The sequence below is a fragment of the Oenanthe melanoleuca genome, chromosome Z, assembly GCF_029582105.1.
Source record: "Oenanthe melanoleuca isolate GR-GAL-2019-014 chromosome Z, OMel1.0, whole genome shotgun sequence".
In the NCBI taxonomy this organism is placed as follows: Eukaryota; Metazoa; Chordata; class Aves; order Passeriformes; family Muscicapidae; genus Oenanthe; species Oenanthe melanoleuca.
Window position 1 is genome coordinate 2,145,731 of NC_079362.1, and position 20,586 is coordinate 2,166,316.

The 20,586-nt window shown below is 34.6% G+C and overlaps 1 protein-coding gene across 1 annotated transcript in view; it reads left to right on the plus strand.

The window, feature by feature from the left end:
• ADGRV1 (adhesion G protein-coupled receptor V1) overlaps positions 1–20,586 on the plus strand; it is a 267,302-nt gene that overhangs the window by 16,520 nt on the left and 230,196 nt on the right. Inside the window, exons 3-12 of the mRNA XM_056514381.1 lie at positions 2,825–3,009; positions 3,789–3,938; positions 4,749–4,844; positions 5,922–6,026; positions 7,362–7,475; positions 10,074–10,639; positions 11,892–12,162; positions 12,967–13,296; positions 15,462–15,638; positions 16,677–16,900. Coding sequence (XP_056370356.1) covers positions 2,825–3,009; positions 3,789–3,938; positions 4,749–4,844; positions 5,922–6,026; positions 7,362–7,475; positions 10,074–10,639; positions 11,892–12,162; positions 12,967–13,296; positions 15,462–15,638; positions 16,677–16,900 — 2,218 coding nt within the window. The remainder of the gene's footprint in view (positions 1–2,824; positions 3,010–3,788; positions 3,939–4,748; positions 4,845–5,921; positions 6,027–7,361; positions 7,476–10,073; positions 10,640–11,891; positions 12,163–12,966; positions 13,297–15,461; positions 15,639–16,676; positions 16,901–20,586) is intronic.

Consider the following 20,586-nt stretch of genomic DNA (forward strand, 5'->3'; position numbering starts at 1 on the left):
TGTGATCCCTGATCTTGCAAAGGCTGCTGCTGAACTTTATGTAATAGTTAATAATGAACAAATTTTGTTCCCATATAAATTTACATAGGAATTTAGTGTACAAAGGGAGTTCATTTTTAATAAAGTAAAATACTTGGACCTATAGTACATTTTCAGCTATTTGAATAAATTTCTTCTGCATTCTCTTAGTATGGATGTATGGTATTTTTATTGTATTGCATCATATAAATTTTTAAAAATAACAATTTTAAAAGTTTAGTTTGTATAAACAGAGTAAAAACTACTTCTGGCAGGCTGTGCAAAGTAAATCTTAGTACAAATAACGTAACAAGGAAGGATACACACCAGCTGAATAATTGATGTGACTGATTGTGAAACTTCTCTTGTTCCGCAGGAGTAATCCTATAGTTTTAGAATGCTCTCTAGTAGAAGTAATAGAATTCAAGTAATTCTAAACTTCGTAATCTTGCCCTCAAGGATCATGTTTTCAGTATTATTTACTAGAAGCATGTACCGTGGGAAGGCATTGGCGAAGTCTATGACTAGGTAACAGCTGAAGCTAAAAGGTCAACAAATTCCTCGGTTTAGTATGGATGACGCCTGCATCTGCAGACAGTGTAACTGTCTGAGAGTTTACAAAAGTTAGACAACTCCTCTCTCCAGCTTGAAGGGTTTTTTTGTTTGAGTTTTTTTTTTTTTTTTTACAAGAACAGTTCCGAAAAAAACTAGAAAAAGAAAAAACCTTGGAAGTGTTGATAATTTAAAATCCTAGGAGGCTGATATATATATTTTTTATCTTTGCTTCCTATTGTAAGTTTTTGCTGAACTAGAATTACTGAATGGATAGATGAGAATCAAGCATTGTTTCTGTCAGTCTGTTACACACTGAATTCCAAGTAAGAGCCATGGATATCTTGAAGGACTGTGTTCCTGGTAGTAAAAGTTTAGAGTCATGTGAAGCTATGCACCAAAATCGTTACTGTGTCACATTTTTTTCAGAGTCAGACACTGTTCAAGTGGGTGGTGAAAAGAACAGCTGTTTTCATAGAAAAAATTAAGTCCTGGTTTTTTGCACTAACTTTTTTTTTGCTCTGCTGTTCCCTCTGTGATGTTCAATAGATCTAGATGAATTTATTGTTACAGGTAATTAAAATCAACTAACTTTGTCAACCCACCAGTGTTTGCTTTTAGGTACTCTGAAAAACAGTGATAGATTTCTTGACTTCCAAGTTATACACAGTTAATAAGCCATGTGTGTTGATCTTTCTGTTCTTTAGTTAGCCTGAAAGCAGTTAATTTCATGTACTGACAACATAAAATTATCCTTGCCCAGAAAGAATTTGTTGCAAGATGAATCAAAGACTTGAAGTCTTTCTGAAGCTATGTTAATTTTAGTGATATGAAGGCTATCTTATTCTCTGTTCATTCCAGAATTAAAACTACCTGACTGCAAACAAAACATTCGGAGTATGTGCTGGACCTCAGTTCTGATTCAAATTTGACACACATTTTACAAAAATGTGTTTTAATGTTCTCATGACATTTGCTGTTTTAGTGATGATTTATGACTAAATATTCATAACTGCAGCTCTTAAATAATGAGAGGAAACTGCTTTGCAAACATGTTTGATCTTAAATGTTATTAATAAGAAAATATTAATGTAATATGATCTGAACAGTTTATACAACTGTGATTGACCATATTTGTCTGGGAATTGCAACACTTACAAGGATAATTTTAAGGAAAGTGAAATTTTATTTATATATTTAATTACACAAATATTGCTTGTACCTTTTGTACAGAAATTTTTAAAAGTAATAGGGTAAAATAGCGATTACAGATTAAAGGAAACTTGGCAAGGGAACTAATTCGATTAAAGTTCGATGTTGTAATGCAGTGTTTGGAGCACAACTTTGTTCTCATTGTTTTTTCCAAAACATCTAAGATCCTTATGACAGCAATCTGCTCTCTCCCAGCATCTACATTCTCACTGTGCAATGTAAGCCTCTGCAGAACAACGCAGTCATTTGAAATTTCTTGTGCCATATTCTTTTAAAAATTTAGCTTTCACAGTATCAACACCTGATGACTTCACTGAGACTTAAAATTGCATTTTACATCACCAAACTGGACTCTGATGAGAAATGGAGAGAAATGGAGAAAGTAAGATAAAACTTTGGTTGTAAGTTTGCATATCCTAACAGGAAATATTAGATGTTGTGCAGAAGCAAATAAAAATCAAAGCAGGGCTGTACAAAGATTGCAATGGCAAAGTATTGCAGTTGTTCTCTGGGACAGGAACACATGAAAGGATAATGGGATAAGACTCAAGTACATGTGCAAGGATATTTCATGGTGAAAAAGATGTCAGAAAATGATCTGTGAGATGATCTGCAAGTATCCAACCCTTCACCCTTCCTGTCATTTTTTGCGTGTTTTTAAAGACAATCTAGAGAGCAAAGAAAGTTGAACTGTCAACCTTACAGCTAAATATTGTTGATTGAAAATGAAAACAGTTGTGGTAATGTAATTTTCTTTTTCTTAAAAGAAGCTCCTTATTCCTCCACTTGAAGAGGTTGATAAATACTGTCTAGAAAATCACTAAATAAAAAATACGAAAATAGAATTAGAAACACATTATATTTACATTATATGACTTGGTCGCAGTGGAGACCTCTGTGTGTTTTAATCTCATTTTGAAACTCACAGGATGATCATAGTATGTGAAGAGTTGAAAGAGGTCAACTTGATTGTTAAGGTCAGCCACAAATGCTTTGTGTATTTTAGATTCTCAATTTATTTTTAATATAATTTTTTCTACAGGGATGCCCTCTGCTTCTTTATTAGTTTATTTGCTTTTAGCATTACTCATTCATTTCACATCTGGAGAAACAGAAGTGAAGTTCGGCGGACAAACAGAATTTGTAGTCAATGAAACAAGTACAACTGTTATACGTCTAGTAATTGAAAGGACCGGGAAGCCTGCTAACATCACAGCAATTGTGTCGGTAAGAAACCATGGCAGTTATATTCTCAGTAACTGCTGATAACTCTTTAAAGAGCTTTTCGAGACTCAGAAACATGGAGAGTTGCGAATGTGACTGATAAGAGAGACAGGTGAGATCCACAAAACTCCCTTTTTTTCCTCTTCTCTGAACTTCTAATTTCACTGTTCTGAAAGGAAGAATAGTCTTTTTCACAATGGTTTTTTCAGGACTTTATCTTCTAGGAAGGATAATTCAGGTGTGGCAGCTATGCTGGTTCAGTGGCTACTCTCCTTTTAGTCTCAGTGCCCAACTGTAAACTTGGTCTAGACCCTTTGCTGTTTTTACATGACTGCCTTTGTAATCTCTCTTTAATCACCTCACTTGCAGTAGAATCAGGGGAATTTTCTTCTGTTGACTGAGATGAAAGGAGAGAAATTCTTTTTAGAAGACTTAATCTTGCCAGCCTTGGTGATCAAATTGTTTGTCTAGGTTGAATGCCTAAGCTCCTTCCAGTTCTTAGAATGGAAGGCAGAGAGCAGTTACATCCTAAGGTAAGTCTGATTCGTGTAGAGTATTATGAGTTGTACAGATCTGTGCTTCCTGTACTAGCATTTTCAATAAAAAACCTTTTCATATGGTACATTATGCAGAGAAGGAAGTCATATGTATTTCTGAAGAAAATGTTCTGGTTTTTTTTCACCTGCTTGCACAGTGTGAGTCTGTTTGAATGAGTCTAGAATGATAATACAGAACATACTGAAGGAAGAAGGAGGTGGCATTTGGTTGTGTGTTTATTGCAGATTGAAGGAGAGAACACGGGAGACTTTTTTGACACATATGCAGCTGCATTTATACCCGATACAGAAACAAACCGAACAGTGTATATATCTGTCTGTGATGATGATCTTCCAGAGGCTGATGAGACATTCACATTTCACTTGACACTACTGGTAAGTCTCAATTTTTCAATGTATCTATTCCACTGAAAGCAGTATGTAATCTAATATGGGTGAATGGTATTTCATAGATTTCAGTGTAGTCTACTGCTTGGGAGCAGTGATAGGTAAGAACTAAAATCTGGAGTGCAAGCAGGATGATGCTTATTGCCCTTCAGAAAGTTTACATTTCTATGGATGTCTCTGTGTCGTGTTGCTGTGCCTAACACTTGAGCAGGCATTGCATTCAGCTGTGAACATTTGAAGGTATACTGGAGCCCAGAAGACTTAGGTTGTGGAGACTCAGCTGTTTCTGTTCTCCTGCCTAGAATATTCATGGAAGAGATGGTGGGAGTAGCCAAAAAAGAGGATGACTTCCAGTCCTCTAGAAGCAGAGGTTAAATGTGACTTATCTAAACTCAAGCAATTTTATAAATATTTACCAATAAATTTCTTCATCTTGATCTGTTTCACAGGAGTTATGCTACAAGACAGAGGTTTACATTCATATATTTTTAGCTAACAGTTCATTAATAAGTAAGATGTCAATTGAGTAAAAATAAATTTTCTATTTATTTGCAAATATTACATGTCTATGGGGATATAAGTTCATTTCAAGCAGTTTTCTGTTGACTGTTTACAGTGTATTTCCACAGTAATTAGGAATTTTCTTAGTGCATTCTATAGCTTTAAACAACTTTCATTGTGATATATAATAAAAAGACATAGATTTTTTGTAAGCTAATATAATTAAGAGACAGTAAAATCAAAATGCCTTTTTTCCCTGTTACCATACTTAATATTTTATTTTTGCTTTAATTTTAGAAACCATCTACAAGGATAAAACTTGGTTCACCCAAATCTGTCACTGTAACAATCTTATCAAATGACAATGCCTTTGGAATAATTTCTTTTAACATGGTATGACTTTTTATATGATATATTATAGAATATTTTAGAAAACATAAAGAGGAAATTGTCAAAGATGCTGGTTAGTTATTCGCCCAAATCCTTGAAAACCGATTCTGAGTTACATCTCTGAAAACATCTCTAGATAATTCATACATATGTATGCATACATATATACAGCTTTAATATTTCTAATGCTTTTATGTTTTGAGATGCTGCCTAAGATCCTCAAACCTGGATGAATATCTATGTTGCTCATCTAAATATAAAGGTTTTAGAAGCTGTTCAGTCCCACTGGCCCTCAATACGCTTTGTAAGAAATGAGGGGTAATACCATAGGAAAGTTAAAGAGGTGGCTTGGAAATTTTAAGAATATATATCACAGAGTGATTTTATATTTAACTCTCAAGCTGTAAGAGCAGCATCATGATATATGCATAATATAACACCTTTCTGGGTATAAGGATGGTGTGACTCTGGTGGTATGGAGGATATTTGCAATAATACAAGGTTTGTGTTATCAGAAAGAGAAACTATGCTTTATTGCTGGCATTGTGGCAATATAGTCTTTAGAAGGCTTCCCTGAAAAAAAATCCAATATGAAAAATTTTTAGCACCACAGTATTAAACCCTGCTGCTCTGTGAACTGCTGTCTTTGAGATCTGTCAGCTGTAACAGTTTGATTGACAGAATCCATTGTCTAGTTATCTAATAAATGAGTTTTTAATGGAGAAAAAACTGTTTTTAATAGGATTAGGAACTCCTGTAAATATGACCAGTGCTCAAATGCCAATGTATATTGTAACTATGCCCATTTACCAAAAAACCCCAAAAACAAAGAACAAAAACCCCCAAAACCCAAGAAAACACACTCTACACACCTCATGATAATTTTTTTAATCTCAAACCTTTCAAGGTTTTTATTAGTGGAACTAATTGGTTGCTAGGAAATGTAGGCCATCAGCGGACTGGTTTGCAGATTGGATTAACTTGTCTGTGGGAGTTTGGTATTTCTATGGTAACAATTTCTTCCTTCTGCTGTGATATTTGATCTGTGCCTGATTGTCTGTCCCTTTTCTTCCTCATTAGTCTGCCTTAATCACAGTGAATGAGCCTAGGGGCAGAAATGAATTTTTGCCTCTCACTCTAATTAGGGAGAGAGGAACCTACGGGACGGTCGTTGTAACTTTTGAGGTGAGTTTATAAAAAAGGCTTCAGACCTTGGTCTGTTAGATGAAGCTCTGAGGCCATAATCATAACTTATTGAAGTATTTATTGAAGTGAAAGGAGTAAATACTTATGTCTACATTTGTTAATTCTGTTTCATAAAATGGAAAGATACTGTCTTTCAAGTGGAAAATATTGCAATTATCTAACCGCTTAATTTAGGAAAAATGAAGATATATTTAAAAAATGAGTATTCTCTGTCATTTAGGAAGATATTTGAAGCAACATTTGATGGTATTAGCAAATTATGTCTATTGAGTGTTCAAGAAATTTCTTGTGTAGTTTTTCAAGATTTATAAACCTCTGACTCTTTTGAAGGTGCTTGTGCCAACTTCAAACAAGTAAATGTAGAGCGCAACATTTTCTGAAATTCTGTATCTATAAGATTTCAGTTTGAATTCCCAGACATTTCAACCTTTCAAAATCATTACTTCAATATTTAGGCCATTACTCACATACTTCTTGTGAATGGGGTATACTTACTGCCTTTATTGTGAGAGGGGAGATTTTTTTTCCTTGTTTAGTTCTGATTCTATTACATTCTTTAAAATCACAGGTAATTCATTTCATCTCAAAAATTCCTTTATCAGCTATCATCAAAGATTTAATCTAGATATATCAAAATCTCAAAAGATTTGTACTGGATATTATTGCATGCTAAATGCAGTGTGTATAGATAATGTTCAGAGATTCTTTATGCTATTTATTGCACATATGCTTGTTTTAAAATCCAAAAAATTTTGGTATCTATACAATTTATCAGATTAATTTCAAAATGTTGTTTATATTCATTTGTTGAAAAAATTTACCAGATTTTTTAAAACAAAACTCTAACATATCGGGTCTACAGGTCTTACTATTTTTATAGGTTTTAGTATTAATTGTAAATTATTAGTATCACAAGTCAAGATAGAAAGGTCACAAAATAAGTAATTGCTATTATCTTGTTTTGGAACTGATTAAGAAATGTTAGTTAAATTAAAAGAGCAGGACTATAATTTCTGTTATTTAAAACAATCACTTATGCATCAGTAAATACCAAAGAGCTCACAAAGGCCTTTATGGAAGTAGTTTTCTTCCTCTTTTTCTGGCAATACAGAATTTCTTCAGAATGCCTACTCTAATTTACTCCATCTGCCTAAAAAGAGTAGATTTTCACAACTAAAATGAGTGTGCATATCATCAGGAGGTGACTGAATAAATTACAATTTATTAAGCATTTCACACACTGTATATTGGCTATTATACTAGATTTTTATGCATGCTCTATGTATTTCTTATCATAAAATCAATTATTTACAGATAGAAGATGGACCAAACTCAGCTGAAGAAGACTTAAGTCCAGCCAGAGGAAATATTATATTTACCCCTGGGAGATCAGTGTTGATTTATAATTTAACAGTGCTTGATGATCAGGTAAAAACAAGCTGACATTTTTGTTTTGTATGTATAGATTGGCTGCTGTTCTGGAGGAACTTTTTATGTTGTGCTATAAAAGTACTTGGTTTAAACAGGGTTACAAGTCCTTCTGCTTCATAAAGTGATTTTCAGTTTTCTCTGTGGGCTATCACTTTATCTTTTTAATGTTGCCTCTGTGTTTTCCATCAATTAATATTTTTAGTTTCTGAACATACCCTGACTGCTCTGACTAGATCTGTTTGGTGCTGTACAGTAAAAGTATAAGCAATCAAAAAAGCATTATATTTTTTTTCTGATGAAATAGTGGTGTGCTTGTATTGTGAAGGATGATGTTGTTTTATCATCTATTAGACTGACCTCTCTATATTTACTAAAGAAAGTAATATATTTATTTATTTTATATTCATTTTTCTGTGTGAACATGGTACTGGACAACTTGATAAAGAAATTCACTAAAAAATTACTTAGGGGAAAAAATTCTGTATTAAAAGTGGGAAACTTTAATGCAATTCTTTTTCATATTCCTGTTAATTATGGAAAATAGTCTCCCAAGTCTAAGCTGCTACTAGTATTAAAAGACTGTGCCAAACTTCTATGTAGAAATATCTCTTTCAGATTAGATGCATTATTTCTGTAACTTATGTATGAAAAGAATTCATTAGGTTTATGAGGAGGGTGTGATTTACTTTTCCTCTGACAGATATTCTTAATGCTCTTTCACTCAAAGTTTGATCTGTATAGCTGTGGTGGTCCACTCACTGGAAATCTTCCACAGCTGTACACAAGAGGTTAATTTTGTGAAAAAATCCTTTACTGATAATGATGGTGGAATGCATAAGCATTCAGCATTGCTCTCAGAACTTAATTTGAGCTGTTAAAATCTGAAGTTAAGAAAAACTGTAACAGCGATTGTTCTCAATTGCAAAGCATTTTTATTACAAAAATCAGGCGAGTGTAGCTCTGTTCTCTACAGTGATACATTTATAGTAAATTTATGGTGTACATTTCCTATTTTAGTGAGGAACAATGGAACATTTTTAACAGAAAATGAAAGCAGCAAGTCAGCACTGAAAATCTTTTATATTGTTGTCTTTGAAGTCTGACTGGGTTTTTCCTTGGTCAACAATGATGCCATTAAGAATTCCAAAATGCTCTGTTTATATGAGATGTAAGATGTAAAGAGATGTATGAGATGTTAAGATGTAAGCTATAGCTAAAGTTGTGGGTACATTTTGATTTTCTTAAATGTATATTTTTAAATTATGCCAGATGGAATTTCAGTTAGTCAACTAAATGAAACACAAGTTAGCATTTTTTTTTTTAATTGATGTAGATCAACTGTATTGTACTTCAATATAGGAAGTTCATGACTGAGATCTTCCAGACCTCTCACTCTGACAACAGACCCTGGTATCATTGAACAGCATTATGCATGTTTCAGTGCCAAAGCCAAAGGAACTGAATTGGCATAAGCTATCATGCCCACTCTTTTAGCCCTAGAAAAGCATCTGAGGGTGACCAATAAACAAATGAATGTGAAAGAGAAAGAAATATTGGACAGCAGCAGGGTTTTATCTTGGAATTCCTCTCAGAAGCAAATGCTTCCAGTTTCCAGTAATTCACAGTAAGGATGAAATGCAAAGTTCACAAATAATTTTTAAAGGCTTACTTTTTATCTGTTTGTAATAAAATAACAATATTTTTTCAGTGCCATAGGTGTAGCTAATCAGGATTTGGGGAATAAAATATAGAATCATAGAATCATATAAAATGCTGAGTTGAAAGGAATCTATTAGGATCATCAAGTCCAACTCCTGGATAGGATACCCAGGATTTTGGATCGCACCAATTTTTGTCCATATGTATATTTACAAAGTAATATAAAGCAGAAATCTCATCCGTAATCCTGTAATTTGTGGTTTATAGGCCATTCTTTATTATCTCCTGCATCAGACATTGGAGAAGAAATAGCTAGAACTAAAATGTAGTTTTAAACACTTGTTTTGTAGAAATACCAACATCTAAATTTTTGCTGAGGGCAAACAAACACTTTCTCAGATCTGTAATGGAAATTTTGTCTGGATTTGTGGGTGTGTCTGAACAAAGGATTCCCATTGTACAGGGATGGATGGGCCAAGGTATATAGAGAACATATAGAGATAGATTGGAATCAACATCAGAAAAAAGAGAATTCAAATCTAAGTAATGGAGAGGAGTACTTGTTTCCAAGTAGAGGTGGCTTTCAAAAATGGCATTTGTTCTCCTCATACTCTCAAGCTGTAAAGATGAAGATTTTTGTGAAGATTTTTCCTGACTAAGTTTTATTGTATTTTTTGTTTGACTTTCTACCCTCTTTCAGAAGTATATTTTGGGAAATAAAAACATTAAATTTTGAAAAGGGATTTTTAGCACAAGACTATTAAAAAAATTTAAAGCAAGAAAAAAAAATTTCAAAAAATTTTCCTGTTTGTTTTAATATGAAATGAGCTTTCAAGTTGGTATTCACTCTTCTGCAAAACGCATAAACCACATTTCTCAGTATAAGTATATATTTGAAATGTGACTTACACATAATTGCTAATACTATTTTTCCAGGTACCTGAAAATGATGAAATCTTTGTTGTTTGTCTGAAGAGCGTGGAGGGAGGGGCTGAAATCAACAGCACAAAAAATTCTGTTTGGATTAATATTAGGAAAAATGACAGTCCCGTGCGTTTTGTTCAGAATGCTTATATGGTGCCTGAGGAAGATGAAGTGATAACGATCCAAGTGGTTCGTGGTAAGGATGTCAGTGGAAAATTAATTGGACCTGATGAAGACGAAGTCTCTGTCAGTTACGCCATCATAACTGGGGATTCAACTGCACATGCACAGCTTAATGTAGACTTCCTAGATCTACAGCCAAATACAACTCTTGTTTTCCCACCTCTAGTTCATGAAACATATTTGAAATTTAAGATCCTTGATGATGCCATACCTGAGATTGCTGAGACCTTTCAGATTATGCTTCTTAAAGACACTTTGCAGGGAGATGCTGTTTTGATTTATCCATCTGTTGTTCATGTCACTATCCAGCCGAATGATAAACCCTATGGAGTGCTGTCAATCCACAGTGTTCTGTTAGCTCAAACTGTTATCGTTGATGAAGATCAAATTTCAAGGTACTACAGATCGTAGAGTCTAGTATCTAGTCAGTTTAAGAGATTTGTTTGTAGTAGTTAAGCATCCTTAGCATATCATTAAAGTAATTATTAAATCACTGTTTAAATACAATGTAGTAATCAATTAGTGTGTTGTTATTATCAGCTGTATCTACAAAGATTTCATGGAAGTGGGAATGCCTAATTACACAGAAAGTAATTTAATATCGATAAATTGTATATAAATAATCCATGACTAGTCAATCACATTATCAGAATAGTGAAAACTCCTTAATCTAAAGATAGGATCAGTGAAGTTGTGATACTGCTACACGTAGGTTCATGGGAAATAGATTTCTGTCTTACACCCTTGGTGTATATTTGTATTTACTATCTATAAAGCCAGTCTCTGATTAAAGGAAAAAATACTGGTTCAGTGTCTACCATGAAATAGTTACCTTAAACTCAAAACCAATTTCAATATTTGTAATTTTACAGACAGATTGAAATCAAAGCTCTCTACAAATTTTATAGGCATACTGATACACAATATTGATAATCTCAATAAAAATATCCATTGCTAATCACTGGTAGTTCATCCCCAAAGAAAAAAAATAATGTCTCAAACTATCATACTATGAGAAATTTTGAAATTTTTTTTGAAAACTATATTTTGTGGTATTTAGGGCCCAGCACTTAAGTATTTATCTTTTTTTTCTATACATAGTAAAGAAATGAAGCCTGCTTTCTAAATGTTTGTAAGTTATGATTTCCAGACTTTTTGTTGTAGCTATGCACTTGTCAGATGCAGGCAACATGACATTTCCATATCATAAATATCAGTAACTGAATGTATTTTTATTACAGAGGCAAACAGAGTTCATTCAAGATCATTATTTCAATGCTCATGCCTTATATATATATATGTCTCATGATATAGCACAGGCAAAAAGTTTTCTGAAATTTGATTTGTATTTCTCAGGACAAATGTGAAACATGCCAAAACTCCACTCATTTCTCAGTATCTTTCTTGCTGTAAATCAAGTGAGATCTAACATGTATCTTCAGAGATTTTACAGAGAGCTCATGAGTAAAAGCTCAAGTCTTACTTATGCGTTAGGATTTCACAAACTGTAGGCCTTGAGTCAATGTCAGTTGCAAGCAGCTAAGATTTATACCACTTAGGTCAGTGTAAATATTTTAGGGAATTGGTAACCATACATGCCAATAATAATTATGGTTTGTGGGCATTCATTTTCATTCAAAACCATAGGTTTGAAGAGATCACAATTGTAAGAAATGGTGGAACACATGGGAATGTTTCTGTTTCCTGGGTTATAATCCGGAATAATAGTGATCCTTCACCTGTGACTACCGACCTGTTTCCAGAGGCGGGGGAGATAGGTTTTGATCAAGGACAGATGCTGGTGACACTTCCTCTGGACATTATTGATGATGATATACCAGAAGAGGCAGAGCCTTATCTTCTGAAACTCCTAGCTCATACAATACAGGGAGGTGCAGAAGTTGGTGAGCCATCTGAGGTAAGTCTACTTCTATAATTCTTTTGGCAAAGCTACTTGTAAGTAATAAAGACTTTTCCAGTTTTAATAACATTGATTGATGGATTAGCTGCACAGGTGAAAGGATTTGGTCTTGGATAAAGATCAAGCAAACTAATCCTTAATATAATCTTAGTGTATAAAGCTATATCTAAAGTATTTGCCTGAGTATAGTGGACAATGCCAGACCTTTTTACTGTGGTAGCATTCAGTTCAGATTATTCCCAGTGTGCAACAATAGCATTGAATAAATGCTGTCTCAAGTGACTGCCTTCTAACAGAAGATGGGAAAGTTATTTTCACTTGTTAATTTGCTGTTTTAATGATTACTGAAATGTTTTACATAGTAACAACTTCAAGGGAAAAGTTTGGTGATTAGAGCTGTAACCTCTGAGCTATTGAATAAAGGGTGGCTGGAATTGCTGGCAGTTCTGTGATTCAAGTTCCTCCTTTGTCCTTCTCAAAAATGGTTTGAATGAACTTGGTAAAAAGTATAAATTCTTTACAATCTGAAACATTTTTAAATTATTCACTTTGGCTGCTCAATCAAAATATCAGTTCTTCAGAACTCATTCTGGCACGTGCAATGATGCATAGTGGCAATGTTGCCACTGTCAGTGCCATGCTTCCTCTGTAAATAAAATACTTTAGGGCTCTCAATCTGATTTCTTTCCTGATGCCAGTTTGCTAAAGAGAAAGCTGGATGGTGACAGTTAAGAGATTTTTTTGTGAAGGCATGAAACCATGCGATAAAGTAATGTAGCATGCTTGTTTTCTGCTTTGCAGCTTCTGTTTTACATTCAGGACAGTGATGATGTTTATGGCCTAATAAAATTCCATCCTTTGGAGAATCAGAAGATTGAAAGTAATCCAAAGGGACGCTTTTTATCCTTGAGTTTTACAAGGGAAGGAGGAACAGTTGGAGATGTACAGTTGGTTTATACTGCACTGTACATTCCAGCTGGAGCTCTGGATCTCGAGAGAGCAAAAGATGGCATTCTAAATATGTCTAGAAGAAATACTCTCATCTTTCCGGAAGGAAAAGCACAAAATACTGTAAATATACCTATACGAAATGATGCATTTCTTCAAAATGGAGCTCATTTTGTCATACAGGTATCTCAGCTGTGTTTTGGGGTGGGTTTTTAGCCTATGTAATATAAATGATATAAAAAATTCCCTTCTCTTTTAATTTAATGATTCTGCCTGAGAAAAAAAAATTAGTTCTCTAGCCAAGAAAACTGTTATTTAGATAGACCTTCCAAAAATATGCTATAATGACCTTTATTCCTAATCATTATTTACTAATTACACCTTTAAAAAAAATACACTGTAATAGATTTCAGTTATTAATCATGAAATTTTACAAAATTATATCAATGTTGCAGAGGTTAATTACATTTTCAGGTATGATATTCTGTCTACCCCTTGGCTTTCAATTTAATCAAATTAAGGCTCTTACAATACAAAAGAATGACAGATTTTAGTAATTAAAAGCAAGGAAATATAAATTAATATTAGTCAAACATATGTTTAATTTATGTGCAACTTTGATCAGGGAATTGAAAGTTCTTCTTGTTTTCCCTGTATGTGCCCTTTTGGTTTTTTTAATCCTCTGTTTTGGTTTTTTGTTTGTTTGCTTGGGTTTTTTGTTTGTTTTTTTGTTTGTTTGTTTTTCTCTGTCTGAATTTGTAAAAAGGGAGATTGTGTCATTGCTGATGAGACTGGATGGAAAAATTCATTAAAATTATGCTTTTGGAAGAAAGCATGTTTTCAAAAAAATGTTTTAAGAAAGATTTTTTAAAATTTTCTGAGGTTTTTTTTTCTTAAATTTTCACCGGAGAAAACCAGATTAGCATGCGTGTTAGCAAGTTATTGCTCAGATATGCTGTTGTGGGTGAATCTGGTTATTGTAGCTAGCAATTTTGGCACTTACTTTATCATCTGCAGTTAAGACTACCAAATAATCTCTACTTCCTTTGATTAACTATTGCCGTTGTCTGGGATCATGAGCCCAGGGAGCAATCCTTATACACAGACCAGGGGGTGACTTGGCACAACCAAAGCTCAAATCTCAAAATAATTTCTTAGTTCTTTTTAGTCTTTTCATTTTAAGTCATGTGTCTTCAGAATTTTCAAATGAAAATGTTAATGTGAAATCAACACATAAAATGTGGTCTTTTCTTCTTTAATTTATAGTCTATCAGAGATGATTTAATTACTTGAAAAGATTTCTTACCTCCATCTCCTTACCCCCACATTCTATTTAAAAAAAATGAAAGAGAGAGAAGAAGTATTGCCAGAATCATATTATTGTTTTAGGTGCACACACTTTGTATGTTTACAACTAGGTAGGGAATATGATTCTGAAATATTAGAATAGGTGTGTTTTACCTTCTTCCTGTGATCTGAAAGATCGACAGAAGACTTGAAATATCTAATTCTAAGCTCCTAAACATTGCAGTTTGGACTATGGACAAGATGTGTGACAAGTATTCAGTAGGCAGACACTTAAACATCCTAATGGGAGTTAAAAGAGAGTTGTCATTGGTAGTTCATGCACCAGTGAAATGTTTACAGAAGTATATGCAAATGAATCATGGAAACATCTGTTATTATAATCCATGTAGTAAAAAACCAAAAAAATCTCCTAGTGTTATAACGTATATTTGAAAGGAATATTAAAACAAGTACTGCTTTTCTTCTTATGTCAGTGGTGCTGATGGGCTAAGTGAATGGTGTTTTCCATTCAAAGATAGAATAAACATTTTTATATTTCTTCTAAGTATAAGTAAACCATCAAGAATATGGTATTATAAGAGAAGACTACTGTTTTGAAATCTTGGACTGATTTTCAATTCCGAATGCAATTCTAACATATTCGTTATTGTGAATAGAGAAGTCTACATTTTTTTGAGAGAGGAAAGATGATTGAATCACTTTATCAATGCATGGCAACATCTGGGTTGCTTGGCAGATCAATTCATAGATCTGGTAATGAATTGGCGAGTTTAGAAAGTGAATTCTCCCTCTACTTATGTTTAGTTGTGTACATGATTTTTCTGAGAGCTAAACCGTTCTGCTATGAAAGCTTAATACCATTCACTTCATTTGCTTACACACCTACTTACACATCCTTGTAATAGCAATGTTGCTGGTAGGAGAAATTTATTCTGGAGGTGTTTTGCTTCTTGCATATGACACATTCCAAGATGTCAGAATAATTCTTGCTTGGTACTCAGGCTTCTTATTTTTCAAGTTTTTCTTACTTTTTCTCACAGTTGGAAAAAGTTGAGCTGCTGAATAGAATTCCTCTTGTGCCACCCATGAGTCCTAGATTAGGTGAGATTCGAAATATTTCTTTGAGGATTACTCCAGATATTGCAAATGGAGAAATAGGCTTTACTAGCAATCTTCCAATTATTATTTCTGAGCCAGAAGAATCACCTGCTACAGTGGTAAGTAAACATTTTTATATTGTCCCTTAGTACGGAAAACATATTTGGAGAAAACAAATTTTGCTATATCCACTGTAACATTGGAAAATTAATGTGAGAAAAATTCATCCTCCAAGTTTGATCTTATTCCAAGTTTTCTGCTGCTTAAAAAAACCCAAAAGGACAAAAAATTGCTAGCAAGATTAATGTGTTTGTCACCTGAAAAGTGTGGTGAACTTTGCTTTCTCTGTAAAAATCTAGAGCTGATTAGGTCTTGATGCTCACATGGAGCTAAAGATGCTGCAGACAGTTTAATTTCTTTCCCCAGCTGGAAAGACACTCCTGTAGAGTAGGACTGATATTGCTCCCAAATTTCATGAAAGTGTACATGTGAATATGTAGTTTGGCTTGCTGGGTCTGTTTTCTAGTACATATGCTGTTTCTGTTTCTCAGTACCCAGAGCATTTTCAAAATCATTGTTGTCCATTCAAGTTCTGTAATCTCAGCCAGAGAAACCCTTTATAAAATATCTTTTCTTACATTTTCCCTTTTTCCTTCTACTTGTCATAACTGAGATCTTCCTTCAAATCCTGAATCATCCTCAAAATAAAACTGTTGTTTTCCTTAAGCAGTGTACAGGCTGGAACTGTTCTATAACAGCCAAAGTAAATAAAGTGGTTACATTTAAAACCTAGGTTGTGTTGATGAGGTGGGCACTGGTTAAATCAGTCATTAAAGGTTTTTTGTGTTTATGAGTGCTAAGTGATTTGTCTATTAATAGTCTGCTATGTCCACTAAGTATATATAAACATATATGTCCAATGGATAGATGTATAATGGATATATATGGATTATATATGTATAATGGATAGATGATTAAAAATATAAGAGTGTGTATTTTCATTGATATACCATCGTTGATTTCAGATCTTGTACATAGGTGTAAGTAAAAAACTCAAGGTGAATATTTTGAGTCTTATATTCAAACAGTAATTTGCAAAGGGTTAATTGCTTTTGCATCCAGTTTTGCAAGTCACAGCAGACTCATGTGCTTTACAGGTTGCTGTTGCATTGCATCGAGATGGTACTGATGGTCAAGCAACAGTGTTTTGGAGTTTGAGACCCTCTGGACCTAATCACAAGGCAGTAACACAGGATGATATAAGTCCTTTTAATGGCTCTGTTGTTTTCTTATCTGGACAAAGTGATACTACAATCAACCTTACTATTAAAGCTGATGATATACCTGAAATTAATGAAACCGTGTTATTAACTTTGGACAGGTATTGTACCTTAATCTTTATTCATATGTACTACTTTCTATATTCAGTGTATATCTAAAAAATTGGCATGGTATTAATTATGAGGTACTGCCTCCATTGTGTTGATAAATGGCAGGAGGAATATTGGGTCCTTGATTCAGACTGTGTATAAAACCTTTGACTTGTGATCCATGTGAGAATTGTGATCAATGTAAGAAACCATGTTGTGCTTATTATCTAATGACTTCGTTTTGTTTATATTTTGATAAAATAGTGTATGCTACTAAAAAATTTCACTTAGCTTTGATCTTTAGTTATAGCTCTTGATTATAACACTTTTCAGAAAAATAATGTTTAGTGAGGAAATGTGGAAAGCTGTAATGAGTAGTAACGAAAGCAATGCATAATTGCTTTTCTCAGAAAAGGTTTATAGTCAGGATATTGTTGAAGAATTAGATACCTTCATCACAACTGCTGGCTTCCAAAATAGGCCAGAGTGACTATTACCATGTGCCTCAGCTACAAAGGGAGAAATAATGTTTCTGAAGCACAGTGTTGTGGTCTCCCTTCTGTGTGACATAAGGATTGCAGGATAATTAAGTCTGTAAGAGGCCTCAGGAGGTAATTATCTGCTTGTAAACAGTACTCAGAATACTTGAATTATTTTATATCCAGGATCCTTCTTGTTTTATTAGTAGGAGAAATTTGGCCATTTCTTCAGTCCTGATTCCAAAAATTCGGATGTATATAAAGTTCAGAAAAATACCTTCTAATAATCTAAGGTATATTTTTCCCATTTATTTTCCCAGAAGCATGCTAAGAGAAGTCTGTAACTGCAATGTCTGCATTGAACATCTACTACTTATACAGTCCTTACTTTATGCAGAAGTATCCTTGATGTATATAGGAAAGGCAGACTAGCTCATGGGAACTTTTAACACCAGATACTCGTCTAGATTATGTACTAGCAAACCAGAAAGCAGCTCAAGCTGCTGCTGCTCCTGTTTTTTGAACATTGTTCTGTCACACAGAAAAGATGCTATTCCAGTGCAGGATTAGTCTGCTTCTGTAGAAGCTAGCTGGTGTATACATCTAGTGCAGAATGAATTATTTCATTCTATCTTGGATATTCACTGTAGTGAAAAGATGGTCCTGTTCAAGACAAAAACAAATGGAGACTATTGCAAGCAGTTCTCTGTTTTTCTTCATGTGGATGAAAATGGTTTGCCTGAAAGTTTATTAGTCTGTGACACAAACAAAGAAACTGGCATGAGAAATAATGATTGAAGTTGTGAAGAAGTTTTGTAAAGTGGCAAAAATGCTGAAATGGAAGGATAGGAGACAAGTACATAGTGAAAGTGGGCAGCATAAGATTAACTTTTCAATATTGGACAGCTCTGCAGTATGTGTAACTACATCTTTCTACCACTTTGACTAGTAATCCCATGCCTTGAAAATTAGGTCTAAAAAGGGATTGAATTGGCAGCTGAACAAACGCATCCAGTGTTCTGCTTTTGCTGTGTACAGTGGGAGTAACAGGTTCTATTGATCATGAAGTGGCTGGTAAAAACTGTGCCAGCAGTAAGCAGCTTTTCCACACTTGGCAAGGTCAGAGAGTGAAGTAAGGAACAGGTAGTCTAGCCAGGAAAAATAAGTAAATAAGGAGCAGATAAAATCTGGACTTTTCTCTAGACCTCGATGGTATCCCCCAAGGCTGTGAGTGAAATTTGGCAACTTTAATATGTACAGAAGCCAAGAACGAAATATCTGCAAAATGATCCTTTCAATACTGGAGATGACTCTTCAAAACAGAGGTTAATGATGCTGGCAGGGTGATGCATATAAGCTTTTGGTATTGCCTCCTACGTAGTTTGTGTCTTCTAGATGAACAGAAGATTTCAGTTTTCGAGATTGGCAGCCAGCACCTCACAGCAGTAGTCAGACACCGTAAAAACAAAGATGCACTGTGCTGTGGATGTGCTTGCACTGTTTGATAAACTATAGCATAAGTTAGGAGAAAAACAGAGCATGTATGAACTTTAATGAAACCATAGACATAAAAATATGTTCATAAGCATTCTATTTATTGTGATTAGTAATAGTATGGGCAAAATAATACAATAATTAGTTCTAACAAGGATGTATTATTTGCAACTCAGTAATATTGCTAAGGCAGTTTATGTTTTAAATGAGCTTTGATTGTACCCATAATTACAAAAAAATTCCAAGCCATTAAAAATATTTTCCTTCCTTAATCTATGGCCACCATCTGTTGGCCCTGGATATTAAAAATAATTATGAATGCTGTCCAAAAAAAATGGAAGCCACTGTATATCATGAAGAATATGCTTATCTAGAAGACAGATGAGCCACAAAGAAGCAAGATAATCCTATATCTGCTGAAGCTTCTTCATATTTTCTTTCTTTAGGACCAGCTTCAGTTTGGATGCCTGCCCGTACCTTAATAGGCCTGAATTGAAACTAAGCATAAAGAAAGCCAGAGGTCTGTAGTGAAATCTGATTGTTGTTTTTAACTTTTGCACTAGAAATTCTGCTATTGGCAGCTGTTGTGCTCCCAGTGCAGATACACAACTATATATTTGGCAATTGGCACAGCTGAAGGGCCAGAACATGGCACATGGATTGTGTTTGTTCACTTAAATGAATGCAGCTGAGAGTGAAAAACCTCTGGACTTTAGGTTCTGTGAACAATACACAAATTAATTTATTTTGGGAAAATTAAAATCCAGAAACAGCTGAATGTTTGAATAGTTTATGTTCAGAATCTTTTGGTCATGACTTCCATAAATTAGGATGCCAGAATAGATCCATGCATCTATTTATGTATCTAATTTATTTGTACAACATATGCTCAGTGAAGCAAAACTGATGCAACACAATGTGGAAAATTTTATAGTTCTAATGATTTCTGTGATGTGATACAGGCTGAGGTGCTTAACACCTTCTTTGCTCTGTAAGACCAATTAATCTCAGGGCATCCTGTCCCATGGACTGGTAGACAAGGTCAAAGAGTCCTCTGAAATCCCAGAGGAAGCAGTGATTGGCACAGCTGTTTAGGTAGTCACAAGTCTATGGGATTGGATGGGCTTCATCCTAGGGTGATGAGGGAGCTGTTGTAAGAGCTCTCTAAGCTGCTCTCCATCATTTATCATCAGTGGTAGCTAACTGAGGAGGTCACAGACACTTGGAGGTTGGCCAATATGATGCTCATTCACAGGAAGGTCTGGAAGAAGGATCTGGGGAACTACAGGGAGGTCAGCCTGACCTCGGTGCCTGGCAAGGTTATGGAACAGATCATCTTGAGTGGGGTCATAGGACACTTACAGGGTGACCAGGGGGTCAGACCCAGCCAGCATAGGCTTAGGAGGGGCATGTCCTGCCTGACCAGTCTGATTGCCTTTTATAATCAGGTGACATATGAGGGACTGGGGAAGGCTGTGGATGCTCTCTCTCTGGACTTCAAAGTCACTGTGTCCTACAGTGACTGGCAGCCCGTGGCTTGGACAGGACCACTCCTTGCTGGGTTAAGAACTGGCTGGATGGCCAGGCCAGAGACTGGTGGTGAATAGTGCTGCATTCAGCTAGAGTGGCCAGTCACAAGTGGTATTCTCTAGGGATCAGTGCTCAGCCCAGAACTGTTTAATATCTTAACTGATGATCTGGATGAGGGGTTTACCCTTAGTAAA